Below are 18505 nucleotides of genomic sequence, written 5' to 3'. Positions count from 1 at the left end.
TCCACCAAACCCCGGCAAAAACAACCAACCAGAAACTTTTCTTCTAGCATTTCCTTGAAGTCCATCTTCTTCCTCAGTTAACTGAATCCAAATTGTCTGGACTAGAAGTTAGAAATCCTAACTAGACCTCTGCAAGAGCAAGAAGGGAGTACCAGCTGCTTTGGTAGTGTGCTGATGGTCAGCAGCAACATCCCCCAAAGCAAACACAGAGGAGACGACCACAGTACCTGCATTAACATGGCCACAGTCATAGGCCCAACACCACCAGGAACTGGGGTGATGAAGGAGGCTTTTTCCTTTGCTGAAGTGTATGCCACATCTCCCACAACTCTTTTTCCACTGGCCTTTGTGCTGTCTGGGGATTTAAGGAGAAAAGTAAGTTACACATCACATTTCACCACAGCAACAGAGGAGACAGCACTGACTGAAGCTGAAGTCTTTAATTCTGCTGGGGCAAACAAAATAGAAGCTGAGTACCCAGGAAGCTGCAAAGAAAGATTAAAAAGCTAAAACAACATCACAAGATGAAGCTGTTGTCATCATACTTCATTCACAGAGTGTCAACAGCTCATATAACACATCCTTCCATTAAGCACCATTTATCCTCAGCCAGACAGATCTCCCTTTCCTGGAGAATGCAAGTCTTTTCTCAGTGGCTCATGGCCCACAGGGCAGTTTGAATGAGATATAAACCAACAGTCTAGAAGAGGTGAGAGATGAAACATGGCTGACTGCTTCCAAACCCCCAGGCTTACATTTGCTCTGTTCCATTTTGGAGGACATCTGGGCATTATTATTGAATGAAATCACCTGCCTTTACAGAAACTGAAGGCAGAAAAGTGCTGAGCTTTTCAATTATCACTGCTAGTTTAACGATGGACCAGTAAATACTGCAGTTCATAGATATCAGTCTTGTCAAAACAAACCTCACAGGTGGTTTAAGAAAGATTATCCTACTGAAGCTTTCTCTCAGGCAAAATATTTTGCTATATCCTCCTGCACTACCTGACCTGACAATTTAGAAGCAGACACAGCCCTTTTTTCCAGTGGTGACCTTTAAGCTCAACCATAAAGAGAGAAAGGGACAAAATGTACTAGTAAACTGGCACAGTCATCTAAGCAAGTCACTGATTACAGCACATAAAACCAGAAAACTTAAGTTGCTCCTGGAATGGCAGATTCTCACTTCAGATAAAGGACTCTAGGGAGCTTCTAAACAGTGTGAAAACCTGAAAATAGATTTTAATGTTGTTTTGAAATATTATATGGCATACAATCAGTGTATGTTTGAACAGAAAACAATCAATAACTTTCATATACATCTGGTGAGGGGGAGGAGTGGAAGAGGAACCAAACTCCTGAAGAGCTGATTATGTTAAAACCAAAGAGAGAACAAAAGCAGCTCCTGCCAACATTATTTCTTAGCTGCATTGTTACTGACAATTAGCAGCTTGGACGCTTTGCTGCTGTGTTTTAAGCAACACTGCTTCTCCCTAAAGCTCAAAGCCTGAACAACATCGCAGCTGTTAACCAGTGTTTCTGCAGCCGCTATCAGCTTGGCTGCCTGAACTGCAGACCAGTCTGGCCTTCCCCCCTAGAGACCAATCTAATTAAGGCTGCAAAAGGTAAATAATGTAATTTTATTTTCTTCCAAGGATGCCAAGCAGGCTCATCAGCCATCCTGGCCAGGAAGGCTCTTGGCCCAAGAAAACAAGCTGGCACTCCAAACTACCTCATCTATTATACAGACATAGAGATGAGCACACGCCAAACAATCCCCCAGTCCCTGCTTCTGCATCTCACACCAAGCACTGCCAAGCACAGCCTAGGAGCTATTCAACTACCTGCAAAATATTCTTTTGAAAGAAAGCTCACATGCAATACTTGCCATCTCTCCCCATAATTTCACCTTCTCAGTATTCACCATCCTACTCTTAAAAAATACAAACTAGTTACAGGGAGTATCAGTGACACTATAACCATGTTGCAAAAAAGCCACTCTCATATTCCACTTTCAAGGCTCCTTGTTAGCAAGGGCTGCAAAATCCCATAGCAGAGAATTTTGAACAAAGTTGCTTCCTCCATCAGGATTCAGAGAGGGACATTCCAGGGACTGCCATCTCTGGGAATATCCTCTACCTGCACTGCTTTCCCTTTCTGTAGCAAAGCAACTTCTACAGGCCTGGAATAAGGCATTCAGAGTATTTGCTAGACCAGCTCTCCAGCTGCAGCAGTGGGGAGAGTCAAATATAACCCAGGCTGGAAAGTAAGAGACACTTGTCTGCTCTAGTATAGGTTTCAGGAGATCATTTTTTCCTCTCTGTCTACCTGGAGACCTGGAAGCAATTCTGTTCATTGTAGTAAACATGAACACAAAGCCAGATGTGGCTGAAGTGTCTCTTCTAACCTCCAAACCAGCACCCTTGGAAGTATTCAGGCCACCCTCCATTCAAAAGCACCACAGCTGCAATTATACGGTGCTACATGGCTATAACTTGTCCTAACTCCAACTTGGCAAGACTGCAGGAGGTTAATGTCCTCATAAATCAGATTGGCATCTGCCTGACTAGCAAACCGAAGGCATATCCAGAGATTGCCATGTCCTCCAGTGCAACTCACAGCTGCACCTGGGAGGCACTAACCTGGGTGCACTCACACCTGTGCTAAGATGTATGTGCTCTCTCACCCTATCACATTTAAAGCACCATCACAGCTAGCAGCAATATTCTATCTGCAGAGTGACTTAGCCAGAGAAGCCAGCAAATAGGCTGCTGTTCTTTCTGTAGCACTGCAATTCCCACAATTCTGGTAGTCACCTCCCAAAAGATCAATCTGAAAACTTTTTGCAAAAAGTTTCTCATACCAGAGCGAAAAAAAGTCAGGAAAACTCAGCAGCTTCAGAAAACCACAGGAAAGAAAAAAAAAAAGTCTGTGGCATCCATCATTTCAAAATGTGACAACTTCCATGATACTCTATCAAGTCTCAATTATCAAATCTCAATGCCATTAAGTGTATTCCACGTGACATTGACTGGGCTGGGTGTACAAGAAGCTCAGATGTCAGTGCACTGCTCAAGGCAGGCTAATTGCTCAGGAACAGGGATGTGTCCTCAGAGCTCACATAATGCCTGAAAAAAAGTCATACCATCATATATCAGAAACACAATGGGGATTTTATGTGCAACATGTCAGTTGGGGAGACTCCAAACCATTCTGCTTCATGCACATCAGCAGTGACCCTGTGGGTTTTGGCAAATGGCCTAAGATTGGGTAGCTTGGAACAAAAATATCAAGCAACAAACAGCAACAGCAGATGACTTTTTATTTTTAATTAGATAGAGGACTAATGTTTTTAAATGCAGTCTAATGTCAACTTTGAGTAACAGGACCACTGAACAGAAATTTCTTTACATTCTGTTAAATAATGGCAACAAAATGACTGATTAATTATGAAAACTACCTTTTAAAAGCCTTGTGGGTGTAGCACAGAAAGAGTGACTAATTTTCCATATCATTCAATATCTGTAATTTGGATTTTAAATGAGATGAAAACAGAAATTGCCAGACTGTCTGTACCATCTTTACAAGGAAGGAGCAGCTAAGTGAAACCCTACCCTAAAACCCATTATGTTAAAGCACTTTATTCTATGCCTGAGCCATTGTCACCAATGCTCTTGCACAATGTGCTTTGTTTCAAGACAACAGCCATTCAAGCCTAAGAAGTTAATGCTGTGATTCAACAAATCCACAGCTACTTTAAGAGACTGCTTGTCATTTCTGTATTTCAAAGAGAACAGCTTCTTCAGATCCAACCACGAAGTAATGACAGCAAAGCCGAGCGCTCTGAAGTGACAACAGTGACAAGACTTCACTATGTAGCTGGGGCAAATTAAATGGATATTCTGTTGCAATATATCTTAGGCCTCCTCCTTCCTCTATTAATCATCAGCCTTGTTGAAGGCAGAATCAAAACTGCCACTGATCTCCTTTAGGAGAGTACTTCAGACCAGTGTTTCTTGACTTTGGCATGGTCAGAGGTTGCCATCACTAATTAAGACAGACTTACAAGAGAAAGAAGTCCATATGGACCAGAGACACCAAGGAAACAGTATTCATGAACTTAACAACTGCATTTACATACAAACAAACACATCTCCACTTGTTATACATTACCCACGCACCTGGCACATGGTTAATTCCACAGTCTATTACAATTGCACCAGGCTTGATCCATTCACCTTTTACCATTTCAGCTCTACCAGCTGCAACCACCAGGATATCAGCTTTGCCAACCTATAAAAAAATTAAAAAACAACAAACAACTGTGTATCACACTGGCAGTGGAAAATGCGGAGCTGCTTCTGCAGCAACTTAGATCAGCTTCAGCTGCAGTGAAACTGTGCTCACCCATTGCCTTGGGAGGCATGGAAGGGCACTGTCAGCAATTAAAGGTAGCTGCCAGTTCCTTGGCAAGGACAAATTCCTGAAGCTAGAAATTATGGCCTATTTTCACACTCCTACCCTGAACTATTGCTAGTCAACACTTCACAACCTCCTCTGAACTCCTCCATGATTCCCAAGTGGATCATACAGGCTACATTTAGATAAAATTAAAGCCTTCTGAATATTCGTCTCTTCCTCCCTTCAAATATCCCTGCACATTCAGTGCTAGAAATATACCGAGCACTCATCAGACAGCAAGAACTCATCTTGCTCAGCCAAGAACAACCCCTGCACAGAACTAAGCAGCACTTCACTTGTGACAGCACTGTCTTGTGCTTTTCATGTCCAGGACTGCATAACACACAACTCCAGGGGAAACTGACTGTATTTCAGCACTAATATTCATTCAGGGACTACTCAGTAAATTTGACAAATTCAGTCATGAAGCTGGTGTTAAAGACTCCAACTAAAGCTCATTGTCAGTTCCTGCACTGCTTCATTCACATTTGCTTAGGAAGCTGCTATCCCTTGGAATTTTTTTCTTTTAATCTTCAAGGCAGGGAAACTATTTTTAAGATTTCATTAAGTATTAGCACACCAATTTTTAATCAACCTAATGATGGTCTTACTGAACAGCAACTTAAGGGCATGAAGCATTGCAGTGTTTCTGATATACTTTGTGAGTTATATTCAAACACTCCTACTCCCTCTTCAACTTTAATACTTGCCTACAGAGCCTGGCAGTGCTGATAGCTCTACGAAATCCAAGTAGGTGGCAGCACAGCAAAACACTATTTCTGTCACTCTCACTGCTGAGAGGAAAATGGTACCAACTCCCTGTCATAGAAAATCGACTGAAAAAAACAAACCAACTGAAAAATCATCTGGCCTAACATTTCTCAGCCATTAGAGCAGAAGACCACCTGGCCTTTTTGGTAAAAAAAAAAAAAAACCCAAGACAACAAAAAAAATGCTGTTTTACCTACCCCTACATGGAGATTGGGAAGGGATGATTAAATTCTCAGCACTTGCTCAAAGACAACAAAAATAATAATTTTATTGTTGTAACTAAACCCCTCTAATTAAGTGTCAAAAATAATCAAGATCCTATTCCAGCAGAAGGATTTACATAACCATGCAACGAGCAGGACTGGGAAACCAATTCAGATGAAAGACACCCCAGACGTAATGACTCACAGCAGCAACACACTGAGCAGTAATGTGCATGGAGCAGCAGTGGCCTGGAACAAGTAACTGCAGCCTGCCCTTACCTCCTCAGCCAGGGTGGAGGTCTTGGAATGGCACGTGGTGACTGTTGCATTATTCCAGAGCAGCAGGTCGTGCATAGGAGCACCCACGATCTTACTGCGACCGATCACCACGGCTCTCTTCCCTGCCACCTGGACACCTGCACCACAGAGAGTCAGGAGAGAGCAAAAAAGGTCACTGTGCAGCCTGGTACACACTAACTCAGGCAGCCCTGGAGTCTTGGTCAGTTTAAGTCTGGCCCTGGTACTTCAGAATACTATTTTATTTTGCTGTGTGTGGTAGGGAATTGCAGTTGGGAGGGAAGAAGGAAAGACCATTTTAACCTAGTTCTTTTACTATCTAAGGCAGCAGAGATGAAACGTGGTATCTCAGCAGAAGCTGTGAAGCTGAGCCTTGCAATGTGTGTAATTTCTACACTTATTGAAGACTACTGCACTCAAGAATAATGTATGAAACCTCCTTACCTGTCTGCCTGATAAGTTCCATGCATCCCTTTGGCGTACAAGGAATAAAGCAGTCACCAAGGTCCCCTCTAGAGAGTTTTCCAGCATTGATGCTACTCAAGCTGTATTTTGAAAGAGTAAAGGCCAAGTAAGATACCCAACCTCACTGTTCAAGAGAAATTAAAGAAAAGAGGTTTCTTTCTGGAGCAGCTGTCATGCTCTCCAGGGGTGAAGTCAGTTTACCCATCCACGTCCTTCTCAGGTGCAACAGCATTGGTTATTTTTTCTGTGTTGATGGGTTTGTCAGAGTCGAGCGGCAGCTGCACTATAAAGCCATGGACAGCTGGGTCTGCATTCAAAGAGGCAATGCACTTGAGCACCTACAACAGCAAAGACCACAAAACTAATGGCTGATAAACTGAAATGTGACTGACGCAAAGGAAAAAACATAATCCTACCTGGATTAAAAGATATGAACTTTATGTTTAGTTTTTCCACCGAAAAGTATAAACCACTTAATTTTTTTATTTTAAAAAAATAGCTCTTAAAGTCTCTAAATTTTACATTGTAGTGTTTTAGTTTTCTTTAAAAAAACCACAAAAACACCTCACCAGGTTCCAACTCTTTTTTCATGAGTTAATATTGATGGGCAAGTAGCCCTTTTTTATACAATGACGGGGCAAAGATATCTTGAGCTCAACACCAAAGTTATGTATTTTTTCATCACTGGCTGTATTACTTACATCAGCTTCTGTTGCTGTGTTTGGCAGTTTTATGTGATTGGCACTGATCCCAATCTGCAAATGAGAATAACAAGAAATTATCTGATTTCTGAATTGACATCCAATTGATCTGGTTAATCTCTCTATCCAGCTAAATCACAGCTGCATTTTGTCACATTTCCCAGGTCTATCTCCTGTTCCTGAGGCTGCAAGTTCTATGATTTAGAAATACCATCAGAGAAAGATTAGTGCTTTGCCTTCTTAGTCTGTCCTTTAACCATCCTATTCACCTTTTGACATGAACAACATCAACTTTGCTTGACAGCACACTGCCTTGAAATGCCAGCAGAAATGCCAGGTACCACCTAGGGAAAAATGGACTCATCTGTGTTCCTGCCCTGTTGTAGCATGTAATGTTGTACCTGTGACAAGCACAAGGCAAGTGCAGGTACAAGGCATACAGGGAAGATAAGGACAAGGCCACAGGTCAGGAAAGACATCAGCACTTCAGACAAATGTAATCTGAGATGGTCACACAAAGTGGCACCAATCCACACTGCTGTGACCAGAGCACCCCACTTGGCTTTAAGGTTACACACCTACACTACATCCTTGTAACGGAGAACTCAGGCCAGCACTGGTTCCTTCAATACTGGAAAAGCTTAGACAAAACTATTTGACTTGCATCTGGTTTTTCGAATTCAGATTTGACCAACTGTAGGAGGGTAAAAAGTAGTCCTGAAAGTTCAGGCATTACCTCAGCAGCAGCCTTCAGCTTCATGTTAATGTAGAGGTTTGAATCATCCCGATTTCCAACCTAAGGATGAAAAGACAGTTGAATTACAGCACAGAATAGAGACACAGGCTGAGATGGGCTTAACCCTCAGCTTCCTTGGATCTACATCAAGAACAGAGAGTTATTCCTGAATAACTGTAAAACACACTGACAGAGGATATAAGTAGCTGGAGCTAACAGGAAAGTTCTTTCAAGTAAGAGGCAGATAAAGACAAGCTGTCTGATCTCTTGCACAAACACCATTTGCATCTGTTGAAAAACCTTAGAAACACAGTGGTCTCCAAAGCAGAAAATACTGCCTGCCATCTGATCTGAGGAAGTTAAATCCTCAGCTAATTAACATGATCAGCAGGTGCTGATAACATTCAATTATCTGATTACTGCTTTCAGAAAAGTTGGGCCTCTTTGATACCCAGGAATCTTAATTTTATGCACATGTGTGCTTTGATGCAGACATTTCTTCCACTGCTGTTTTGAAACTTGAGAATTTTCCTGCCAAACAAAAAACAAAACAAGGACAAAGTGATGCACAAAGAGAAATCAGCAAGTGGAACAAATGCCTGGAGTTTTTGGCAGTATTGGGTGCTTACAGTACAGCTGCATTTCAGGAGACGACTTGCATCATCCAGTATGTTTTGTTAAAGGTAATACTCCTTCTAACCTTAAAAAAATAGGGGTCAAATATGGAAAAGCTGGTAAGGAAGCTCTTGAAACCCTGTTCCCTGGTACCTGGGAGCTATCCCAGGTTCTCACATAGATTACAAGCTGCAGGGGTGACTGCATTACCTGACCCCCCAGAACACACTGGTTCTTCCTCCCTAGGTATAGATAAAGGGGCTGTCTCCCTGTAAAGTCTGCTGGATTTAGGAAAAGGGTTGCCTCATACAGGACAGAGAAGCAGGAGATGGCAGCAAACATATATTGTGTGAATAAGGAATTACTGACTTCAGGACAAAAAGCCAAAGATTAACTGACTCTCTGAGCTCAGAGGACACCAGATGCCTCCCAAGTAAAGAGTACATAATGTGTGGGGTGCTACGTATCAGAAACAGCTCATTGTCCTGACTTCACTGAAAAATAGATGGCTGCAAATATCAGTAGGAGGAGATGAACCCCAAGCCCAGACTTTGGCAGCTTACAAAAGTGTCAGACAGCCAAACAGGTCGTGTAAAGGACTCTGAGACAATCCAGGACTGAATCCAGGCCCACCATGAAAATGATCCAATAATGCTACAAGACAGCAATTTTTGAAGACAGTTTATGAGGTCAACAGTCCAGCAGCTTTCATCAAAGCACTACTAAATTTTAAATAAAAGACCCTCCTTCCTTCCTTCTAAGCACCCACAGACAAATTTTCTGTAGGGACAATCTTCTTAAAGCTAATGGAAAATAAAACCAGGAAAAAACCCCAAAACACAAGCACAAATTTGTTCCTGGCATCAAAGAGGAGCATGGCCTTTGTGTGCTATGGTGGTATTAGCACTGGAATCCACAGACAGGCACCAAAAGCTCTGCAGGAGCCCAAAACACTGAATCAGGACAGAAGTCACTTCTCTAAGCAGCCACTTGTATTCCCCCAATCCTTTGTGGACACACAGTTCCTTCCTGTTACATGACACTTACTACTGCTAGCCACCTTCTGACCTAAGCACAAAGAGTTCCCACTTTTTATAGCTGCAGAGGAAAAAAATTCTGCCAAACACAGGTCAAACCCCTGTACCTGACAAGTGCTTTTCACCTCTGCAAGCATTTCTGTGTAGACTCCTAACACTTACTTCTGAGAGATATCCAATTCTGCAACTGGATGTTGTTCCATCCCCTGCACTCAAAGTCATCTTGGCCAAAGGTAGTTTTAGTTTTGTTTGGGTTCCCTCCCCTCCTCTGCCCCTCTTATCTCTCCATATTTTGACATAACAGCAGACCAAATCACTTAATAAACATCCCAGCTGGAGGATTTCTGGTACAAACACCTCTGAAAGCTGCCAGACTTCGGGGCTCACTCAAGTGTAGAGATTTGGAATAGAGTCTGCAAGCATTTCTTGCTCTTAATAGGCAAGCAGCTTAATTTCACTATTTCACAAACACAACACTCCAACAGAGAACAGGGTATGAAAAAAGAAATAAAACAATTGAAAAACCCCAAAAAAATTCTGGGCCCTGATGCTTGGCAAAAAGGCATAACAGGACTGTGTTACCATCCCACAGAGAATTCAGGGCTTCTGCTCCTTATAAAATGCCACCAACTGCAAGGCAGCTTTGATGAAGCTCATCAGCTGTGCCCTTACCACTGCAAAGCAACTCATATTTTCTGTAGCTGTAATTAAAGAAAACAATACCTGCAAAATGGCGAGTCCTGGTCTGAAGCCTGGAAATTTCTCAGCCATCTCAGCAACTTGCTGCTTTAGTCTGTCTCTCACTTGCCTGAAGAGGGGAAAAAAAATGAAAACAAATACAAGGTAGAAGTTAATCACAGGGCTGAATTCTGATACAGTGATGGAGTTGTTCTGATACAGTCAGGAGCTGGAAAGGTGACAGATGGGCAGACTGGCAAACACGTACTTATGCCTCGAGTACACAGCTCCCAGCAATCTCCAAATAAGATTGATGTTCATAAATCACTAAGACTCTTTGGAAACAGGTTCCTTCCAACTTATTTAAGTAATTTTATTTTTTTAAAGTCCACACTGTGCTTCTTCACACACCTCTTCATGGTCTCATAGGATACAAGGGTAAAAAAAAAAAGTTCAAAATTTGGCATGGAAACTCCTGGGATTTCAAACACCTTTCTAAAAAGGAAATCCTCTTTCCACCTGTGCTGTACTAAAATTACCTGAATCCCACAGGCACCCGTTGTCAGTGTCACACAAGCAAGCTGTCCTGGTAAAGGATTATGAATCCACAATGGTAAAACTGTGGGATCTAACTAAACAAGCAGGAGGTACCCAAAGATAGAGCAGGGAGGAAAATGGGAGGTGGAGAGAGGGGAGGAAAAGTTGCCAAACCCTGGTACACAGCTCAGGTCAACTCTTCAGTAAAGGCAAGTTGAAGGATACAATTATAAAAAACATAACTTTGAAACAGAGCACTGATTAGCTTTTCTAGTCCACATGTGAACTCATACCCAGTTTACCATGGAATGTTTTAATAACGAGTACCCAGCACTGAAATTAGCCACTGACAGCTTGAAAGCCACTGTTACCACCTCTCTCCAGCCTTACACTCCTCCCTAATTTCTCAACCACTCTCTGGCCCCACAGGCATGATCCTTCAGCAGGGAAGGTGCCAGGCCCAACTGCTCTGTCTCCTCACCAGAAGTAGTCAGGATTCAGAGAGAAGAACTGACCAGTTGTGTCCATCTCATGGGCTCGTGGCACTGGATGGAGGCTGTGGCACTGCACTGCATATGTAAGAGACACTCAAAAGCAAATGCCAGGTAAGCAAAACCTCACAGAACACAAGAGGCTTGACAGGTCCGTCCTCCATGTGATCTCCATCCTGTGTCCTGTTCTCAGAGATGAGAAGGTGCTACCATCACACTCAGCAAATCTACCCTGAACCAAACACCCTTTTGTTTAAAACACAGACGGTCTCCTTGTGCTCATCTATCCTCAAATCAGTATCACCAGGTCTTCCCAAGTGGAACCAGACTTCTCAGATGGGAGGAGGTGCTGTTGGTGCACATTAAAAATGTGAACAGCAAGGGTACAGGGACAGAGTACATGGCTGATGCTAGCTGGGAGGCTGTGATTCCTGCATACAGGGAAACTCCAAGAAAACAGATAGCCAGTGAGGCAGCTCTACCCTGCAACTGTGAACTCCAAATTAGAAATGCCAGAGGCAGGAAGACAGGGAAATGGGAGCAGCACACAACTCTCTCAACCCAGCAGCACTGATCCCAGGGGACAGCTGCAGCTGGCCCAGCTAGAAGCAGCCCTAAGGCTGTTTTAAGTCTCATCTCAGAGGGAGTCACAGCCTTCAGCTACATCCCAAATCATGCATCTCTCCTGCTGCATCCTGAATCACGTGGTCAGAGCTCTGCTGTACCTGAGGAGTGGGTTCAGAGTATTTATAGGTGTTTGCATCTGGTCAAGTGGTTCAAAGTCTCTTAACAAGCTACAGTTGAAGCAGCAGCTTTCAGCCTTACTCAAGAAACAGTAGTTCTGAGCTTTCCTTTGGCTGTCACCTCTGTAGAAGACTTGACATCAAGACCAGCTGATGAGTTCAGAAAACAGTGTCATAGAAAACCTTATCCCAGCAAATCTTTGTGCTTAAGTGACAAAAATTCATCTGCTGAGTAGCAAAATCTACAACTGCCTCTCCTTACACTCCAGCTGGAAGCCCCTAGGGAAGGCACCTGAGCTGGCTCATGAGTCTGTAACAACAACACAGCAATCTCAAGGAGCATCAGAAACCCCCTGCACGTGGGCTGTGAGTGGGGGCTGTGGGCAGCTCTCGAGGGAGCTATGTCTGAGAACAATCTCTGGTGCTCAGTAATGAAAGGGAAGCACTGGTTTGTGGCCAGCAAACACAAAGAAATGCAAACAAGTATTAAATATAATATAATTTATGATGCAACAAAGCCCTCGTAAGGGACAACCAGTTAGAAAGGGCCCCAGGTTTAGTTACTACTTTTATTCCAGTCTTCTCAGATGAAGAGAAATGAGCCCACCCAGTTTCCTCTGTCCCCTGTGAAGCAGGGCTGCAGGGTGCTTTTACACCCAGCAGCCACAACTATTCACACGTTACACTGTTGTCGTTTTCTGTAATTAGGCACTGGCTCACTTCCCCTTCAGCAGAAGAAGGGTAAAATACAAGCATACAAACGTGGTGCTGTCAGTGCTGATTTGCTTTAGGAGCCTTGCATCAAGAAATCACTTGTTAGACAGCCACCTAGCGTTGGGTACCACTGCTCTCCCGTGTCCACAAAAACCACAGGGGCAAAGGTTTGAGAGAAAATTAAAGAAAAAAAGAAGAAATCATTGTTTTAACTCCTTAGACTCACCAAAACCATAAAAAATAATCTTTGCAAGCCAGCAGCTATTTAGTCACACAGTCTGCAAAATTCTACTGTGGACCTCAGGCCTACCCAAACATAAAAGTTCATATTGATAAATCAACACTTTTTTACTAGCTCTACAAAAATTTTTTTAAGTCTTCAAACAAAAAATTTGCAATTCTATGTGGCCACTTCTCCAAAAGCCTTCTCTCTGGCTCTTAAGCCCCCCCCGTGCCCACGTGCCCTTCCACAAACAAACTCATGCAGCAAACAAAAGTCCAGGGTCCACACAGGTTAAGGACAGCACATGGTTTTAAGCATACAGTGCAATAGCCAGCTCCAAAGATTAAAGAACTTGTTAGCATTTCTTTCTGTAGACTGCAACAATGAGCTGAATTTAAATTTATTAAGTTAATTTCCCAGAAATTCAAACAAAGGACAAACCACACTGCTCCAGCTCTGCTGTAAATGGAGAGAACATGGCTCCCACGTCAGCAGAACCCCAAACCCTCCTGTGGTATTACGGACACACACTGCTCAGCTGGTGAGCACACACAGCACCATACTGAAGATGACACCAGGCTGTGTTTCTGTCCCTTCTGTGAGTAACAGGGTCCAGGGTCCATGCAAACTGTGCCAAACATAGGACCTGGCAAATACCTCCTCAGAGACAGTGATGCTCCAGAAGATGCCTGTCCCCAAAGAGGAGGGTTTGGCTTTACTGCCTGGATCACAGATTCCCCAAGGGTTTCATAAACATGCAGCAGAAATGCTCCTGCTGCAGCCCTGCAGAAATGGCTGCATGAGGCTGATGGTCCTCCCCAGGTCCTGCACCATCCTGGTCAGAGTTGCTGTCCCTGCAGCCATTCCTCCTAGCAGCCTGCAGCACTGCCACTGCTCACCTCCTGTTGCTCCCATGACCAACACCATAATGCGGAAAAACAAGCTTTCCCATCTCCAAAACACCGTGGCACCACGTCCTAGGCCAGGACAACTGCATTATCTTAAAATGCTGTGAAGGAGCTGCAAAGAACTGTCACAGAACATCCCACTTGTACCCAAAGGAGGCACAGAGGAATCTCTCCTGAGGGAAGTCACAGGCTGGCTCAATGAAGTGGCACTGGGATAGGAAATACCTTGGGAAATACCATCTGAACACTGCTGACAATTCAACAGATGGCTCCAGTTGCAGGAAGACATCATTTAGACAACAGAGCTGGAATGAGTTCACAAGTCTCCCACCCTCTTGTCTCATGCTCCACCACTGCATGCTCCTGGCACACTGTCATTATCTCCTAGGAAAAATGCCTGCTACTTTCTACCACTTCCACACTCACAAGGTTTTTTAACCACCTTTTTGGTTGTGTCAGCTCGAATACTTCCATAAGCTCTCTTCAGACCAGATAAATACAGGAAGACATTTCTGCTTTTTTAGATGCTTCTTCATCATTTCCAGAACTTCAACCCAAGGTGGGTCTGAGAGACAGGCAGCAGTTGAGGCACTTCGCAAATGTGGATGGCTGACAACAGAACAACAGAGTTTAACACAGAGCTGAGTCTTTAAAACTTAGAAGAGTTTGCCCCAAAGATGAGTTATGATACCATGTTCCCAACATCTATGACACGAATCATGTCTGCTTCCCAAAATGGATACTGCATACAGTACCCTACTATTGGGTGATTGAATCAAGGGAAACACAAGAGCAATAGGAAAGGACTCAATCCACCTTTGTGCGGCTGCAAGCACTCCAGACAACACTCTTAAGACCTATCTACAATGATTTGTCTTCACAAGGAGTGGTATCGAGATTTATTCATTCCAAAAGGGGACATGGCCGTCCCCACTTGTTCTTTGCCTTTCCCATAAGCTGGTGCTGATGTGCACAGATGTGTGGCCCTGTTGTCCACCAGACAGTGTTCTCTCCTCTCTTATCAAGTCTTTGGAGCAGGGTCCCATTTTTTTAAATTCAGTGTCTGCACAGCACTGAACACATGGGGTTCTTGCTCATATTTGGGGCCACCCAGTGGCACTGGCAGTTCACTTTAACTCAGCCTATCCACAGTGTGGGACCCTCCAGTGCAAGCCTGAAACATGGTGGGTAGGATCTGGTAAAAGGGAGCTCAGAGAATAGGGATTTTTTTCCACTTCAGACTAGATTTACCTGGAGTTTCAATAGGAACTCCATAAAAAACCATTTAAGGCCCAGACTGAAAAGGCTGAGGAGTTGTTTACTGCACTGTTATCTCCAGTTATAAGCTGAGCCTGATCATCATTTTATCGAGCACTTTAAACCTAAAGCACTACCTGGCCCATCCCTAGGGGCTGTGAGGGGTGTTAAGTCTTCCCTGCCATCACAACTCATCAGCCACTCTTCCAGACCAGAAATGTTGGTCCACCCCTGGTGCTATCAACCACTTCAGGCCAAGCCAGAAGTGTCCAAACCTGGGCTCTTTCAGATGGTAAAGCCTGAACACACAGCTCACTGCAGTGGACATAAACTATAAAGAAGAGCCACTACCATGTTTTGCTCTCTCTCTTTTAGACACAGAAACAGAGATTGTTTTTTCATCAGGGAATACCAGCAATAAAAGGTGGAGAATACTGTATTTTTATTACCTTCGACCTGCCATATCATGCATACTTAAAGCACTGCTTCTCTTCCTCTCCTTAGTCATTTGTTTACTGTACTGTTATACAATAACTCATCTTTTGTAATTCATTTGCCAATGAGGCAAATTTAAATTGTAGCAAAATCTAAGGCAGGATTACTAAACAGCCACTCAGAGAAGTAGAGGAAAGCCACCCTGAGGTAACCAGCCAACTTAGACTGATGCATAACTCATCCAATACTTAATGTATTTCACACACTGTCCAGGCTTCTTGTTTGTACTGACAGAAGCAGACTTAGACAGAGATGCATTAACGTCAAAATCCTACACAGAAAACAATGTCTGCTGTGTTCTCCTAACCATGCCCAGCCTAACTACACTCTCCATCCTCACAGGTAATACTCAAAGCCACTGAAAATGTCAATTTTCCTTTGTACCTCTTCTGAGCCTTCCAAGACTTTCTAAGGTAGGAACTAGTTTTATCACCTCATCAAGTTTTCCTTATTTATGGAGGTAAAGAAACTCTCTGAAAGTATTTATTCTCTTTACATGTTTCACAAGAATAAGAATGCCAGTATCTACATGATTTTTTTTTAAATAGCTGCCATGACTAAGAATTAGTTATTTTTTCCATCTATTTTGAGGAAGGGGTACTTGGTGGCTGGAGGAGAAAGTTCACAATACTTATGAGCTTTGATTTAAAACACACAAAGAAACACAGCATTACATAGCTGGAACACTACTTGTTTGATTCACCTCATTTGTCAATATTTGACTGACTTACAAACAAACATTTTTCTCAATTAAAGGGTAAAGTAACAAAATCCACCCCCTACAAGATAGTAACTGAAAAGGTTTTGCAGTTGATGTAAAGCCAGGGGCATTCCCATTCTACAACAGGCAGTTCAGTTGAAAATTCCTAGAAAAACCACATGCCTATCACTTCTGCTGCTGCTGCCACCAGACTCATGGCCTGGAGGTGAACTCTGGATAGTGAGAATCCTTTGGACCTGCACTTCTCTAGAGGTCTGGAAGAAAGGGACAGGTGTCTCCAGGGTGCACAGCCAAATTCCTCATGACTTCTTCAAGTACTCCACTAGGAAAAGGCAGAACTACCTAAGGCCCACGTGGAGCAGGTGATGCTTCTGCTATACTGGACATAAATACAGCAACTGAAGGACAGCTGGACAACTGCAATTATTTTTCCTTCAGGTCAAGATTTGATGATTCAGGAAGCCAGACTTCAGCCAAACACCTTAAGAGATGTGCTAGAAGTTAATCAAACCTTTCTCCTGTATGTGCCCGTTAAAAGCTCAAGTCTCTTCCCTGGTATTTGCACATCATGAATGTCCCCACCTCTGAGAACCGCTAGTTTATAGCTGCTTCTGTAATACAGAAAATGAACAGAAATTAAAAAAACATCACCCCTATATCGATAAAATTAATTAAGTAATGCAACATGCCATGCTAAGGAAGCTGAAAGTTTTAACATGAATGATCATTGTACCCAAACTAGCATCTTTCCAGGACCTATTGAACTTCAGGGTGACTTTCTATGACAGAAAAAAAAACTGCAACAGGCAAATCATGAAGTCCCACTAGCAGCAGGGACAGGCATTGCAGAGTGTGCTGAGCTCAACACTGCCAAAAGGATCAGGTGGAATCAAGCACGTAAGACTGAGAGACTGCAATACACAGGTGGTACTGGCCCAAGTATTACCAGGTAAAAAACATGCAAGCACCCTTTCCTAGTGGATATTCAGATTCAAGGCACATTAGGCCTACTTTTCAGAACTGTTCCACTGTTGGTTACATGTAGCTGTGTCATACACAGCAATACCTAAGAGAAAGACTAACTGCTTTGCTGAGACTGCTTTATACCTTTCCAAATTTACCTTTTCTGTCTGAATTCCCTGATTTTATCAACAGGAAGTACCCAATGAACCGACCTAGCCAAACCCTGTTTGCACAGAATATAACAAAATCATTACACTGCCATTTTCCCCAGGGATAGGGAAATCTATTTGGCTGTCTTAGAGATGTGTATGTAGAGGGGCAGCAGGAAAAACAAGCAAATTAAAAGACAAAACACAAGCTCACCTACACCCAGGACTTGCCACCTAAATAAATGCTGAAAAGTACGAGAACACTTCTTCCTTCAAGGTCTCCCAAATCTTTTAAATAGCTTTGGCAAGACACCTGGGAACATTCAGCTATGCGTTATCCAACACGTGGATTAACGTACTTTACCCTAAAGAGGAAGAATCGATGTCTGTACAGGATGAACACAGAGCCCATACCTAAAGCACATGTTCCCAACTCCTGCTCGTAAAGCATCCCAACAGCCCAGCTTGCACACACAGAAGCTGTGGGTCAGCCAGCGGCTGCACACCTGCCTGGGCTCTCATCTCATCGATGCTGAGCGGTCACCAGGTGCTCTCTGGGGCTGCCGAAGAGACCCCACCAGACGCACCGCTGGTTTCTGGGGAGCACTGACAGCACTTTACATTCTCCTTAAGACCTTTAATACTGTACTTCGTCTAATAACTTCCAGTTTACAACCAGGAAGGAGCGGGCTTTGGCTGCAACGTAGTGAAAAAGCTTTAGGGTGTCTCCAAACCTGCTTCGTCCACAGAGCCAGAGCCCCCCCACAGCCCCATCCCGCTGCCAGCACACCCGGGGGCCGCCAGGGCACTCCTCAGCTTCCCGCTTACAGCGCTCCCTTCCCGAAGGGTAAAACCCCCGCGGCTCCCAGACTTTCCCGCCCGAGGGAACCCGGGCGAGCGCTGCGGGCAGGGCGGCCCCGCTACGTACCCGGAGACAATCTTGCCGCTGAGGATCTCGGCGGGAGCCATGGCGAGGGCCGGAGGGCGGGCGTGCGGCGGGCGTGCGGCAGCCGAGCGCAGCGGGGCTCCCGGGCCGTCTGCGGGACGCGCTCCCCCCGCGGCCGCCCCACTCCCGCCCCACGTGGCCCCGAACTTTCGGCGGCCCCAGCCCCGCCGCGCAAGCGCTGCCCTGCCCCGCCCCGCCCCAGGGCTCTGTCGGCGCGGGCTGGGGGCCGGGGCTGTGCCGGGTCTCTCGCACGGCGCGGCTGCAGTCGGAGGGAGCGGGGTCGAGATCCGCGGCGAAATGGCCGCCAAAGCGGCCTCCAGAACGCTTTCGAGGCGGCGCTCCCGGGCGCGCCCGGCCCCTGCTCCGCGGAGAGCTGGGCCGGCTGAGGGAAAGG

General features: G+C 44.4%; 1 protein-coding gene across 2 annotated transcripts in view; it reads right to left on the bottom strand.

Annotated features, from left to right (window-relative positions):
• MTHFD1 (methylenetetrahydrofolate dehydrogenase, cyclohydrolase and formyltetrahydrofolate synthetase 1) overlaps positions 1 to 18211 on the bottom strand; it is a 40744-nt gene extending 22533 nt beyond the window's left edge. Inside the window, exons 1-9 of one of the 2 annotated variants that reach the window (XM_039551758.1) lie at positions 18094 to 18211; positions 10010 to 10094; positions 7635 to 7694; positions 6899 to 6952; positions 6399 to 6535; positions 6177 to 6277; positions 5715 to 5851; positions 4182 to 4293; positions 228 to 355 (exon numbers count right to left, since the gene is read on the bottom strand). In XM_039551758.1, coding sequence (XP_039407692.1) covers positions 228 to 355; positions 4182 to 4293; positions 5715 to 5851; positions 6177 to 6277; positions 6399 to 6535; positions 6899 to 6952; positions 7635 to 7694; positions 10010 to 10094; positions 18094 to 18134 — 855 coding nt within the window. In that variant the 5' untranslated portion in view covers positions 18135 to 18211. Of the gene's footprint in view, positions 1 to 227; positions 356 to 4181; positions 4294 to 5714; positions 5852 to 6176; positions 6278 to 6398; positions 6536 to 6898; positions 6953 to 7634; positions 7695 to 10009; positions 10095 to 14022; positions 14070 to 18093 lie in introns of those variants that run through there. The other variant, XM_010396172.4, reaches the window with a different exon arrangement.
• Positions 18212 to 18505: the final 294 nt, after the last annotated feature.

The sequence above is a fragment of the Corvus cornix genome, chromosome 5 (genome assembly GCF_000738735.6).
Source record: "Corvus cornix cornix isolate S_Up_H32 chromosome 5, ASM73873v5, whole genome shotgun sequence".
Lineage (NCBI taxonomy): Eukaryota > Metazoa > Chordata > Aves > Passeriformes > Corvidae > Corvus > Corvus cornix.
This window is presented reverse-complemented; position numbering and strand designations above follow the sequence as displayed.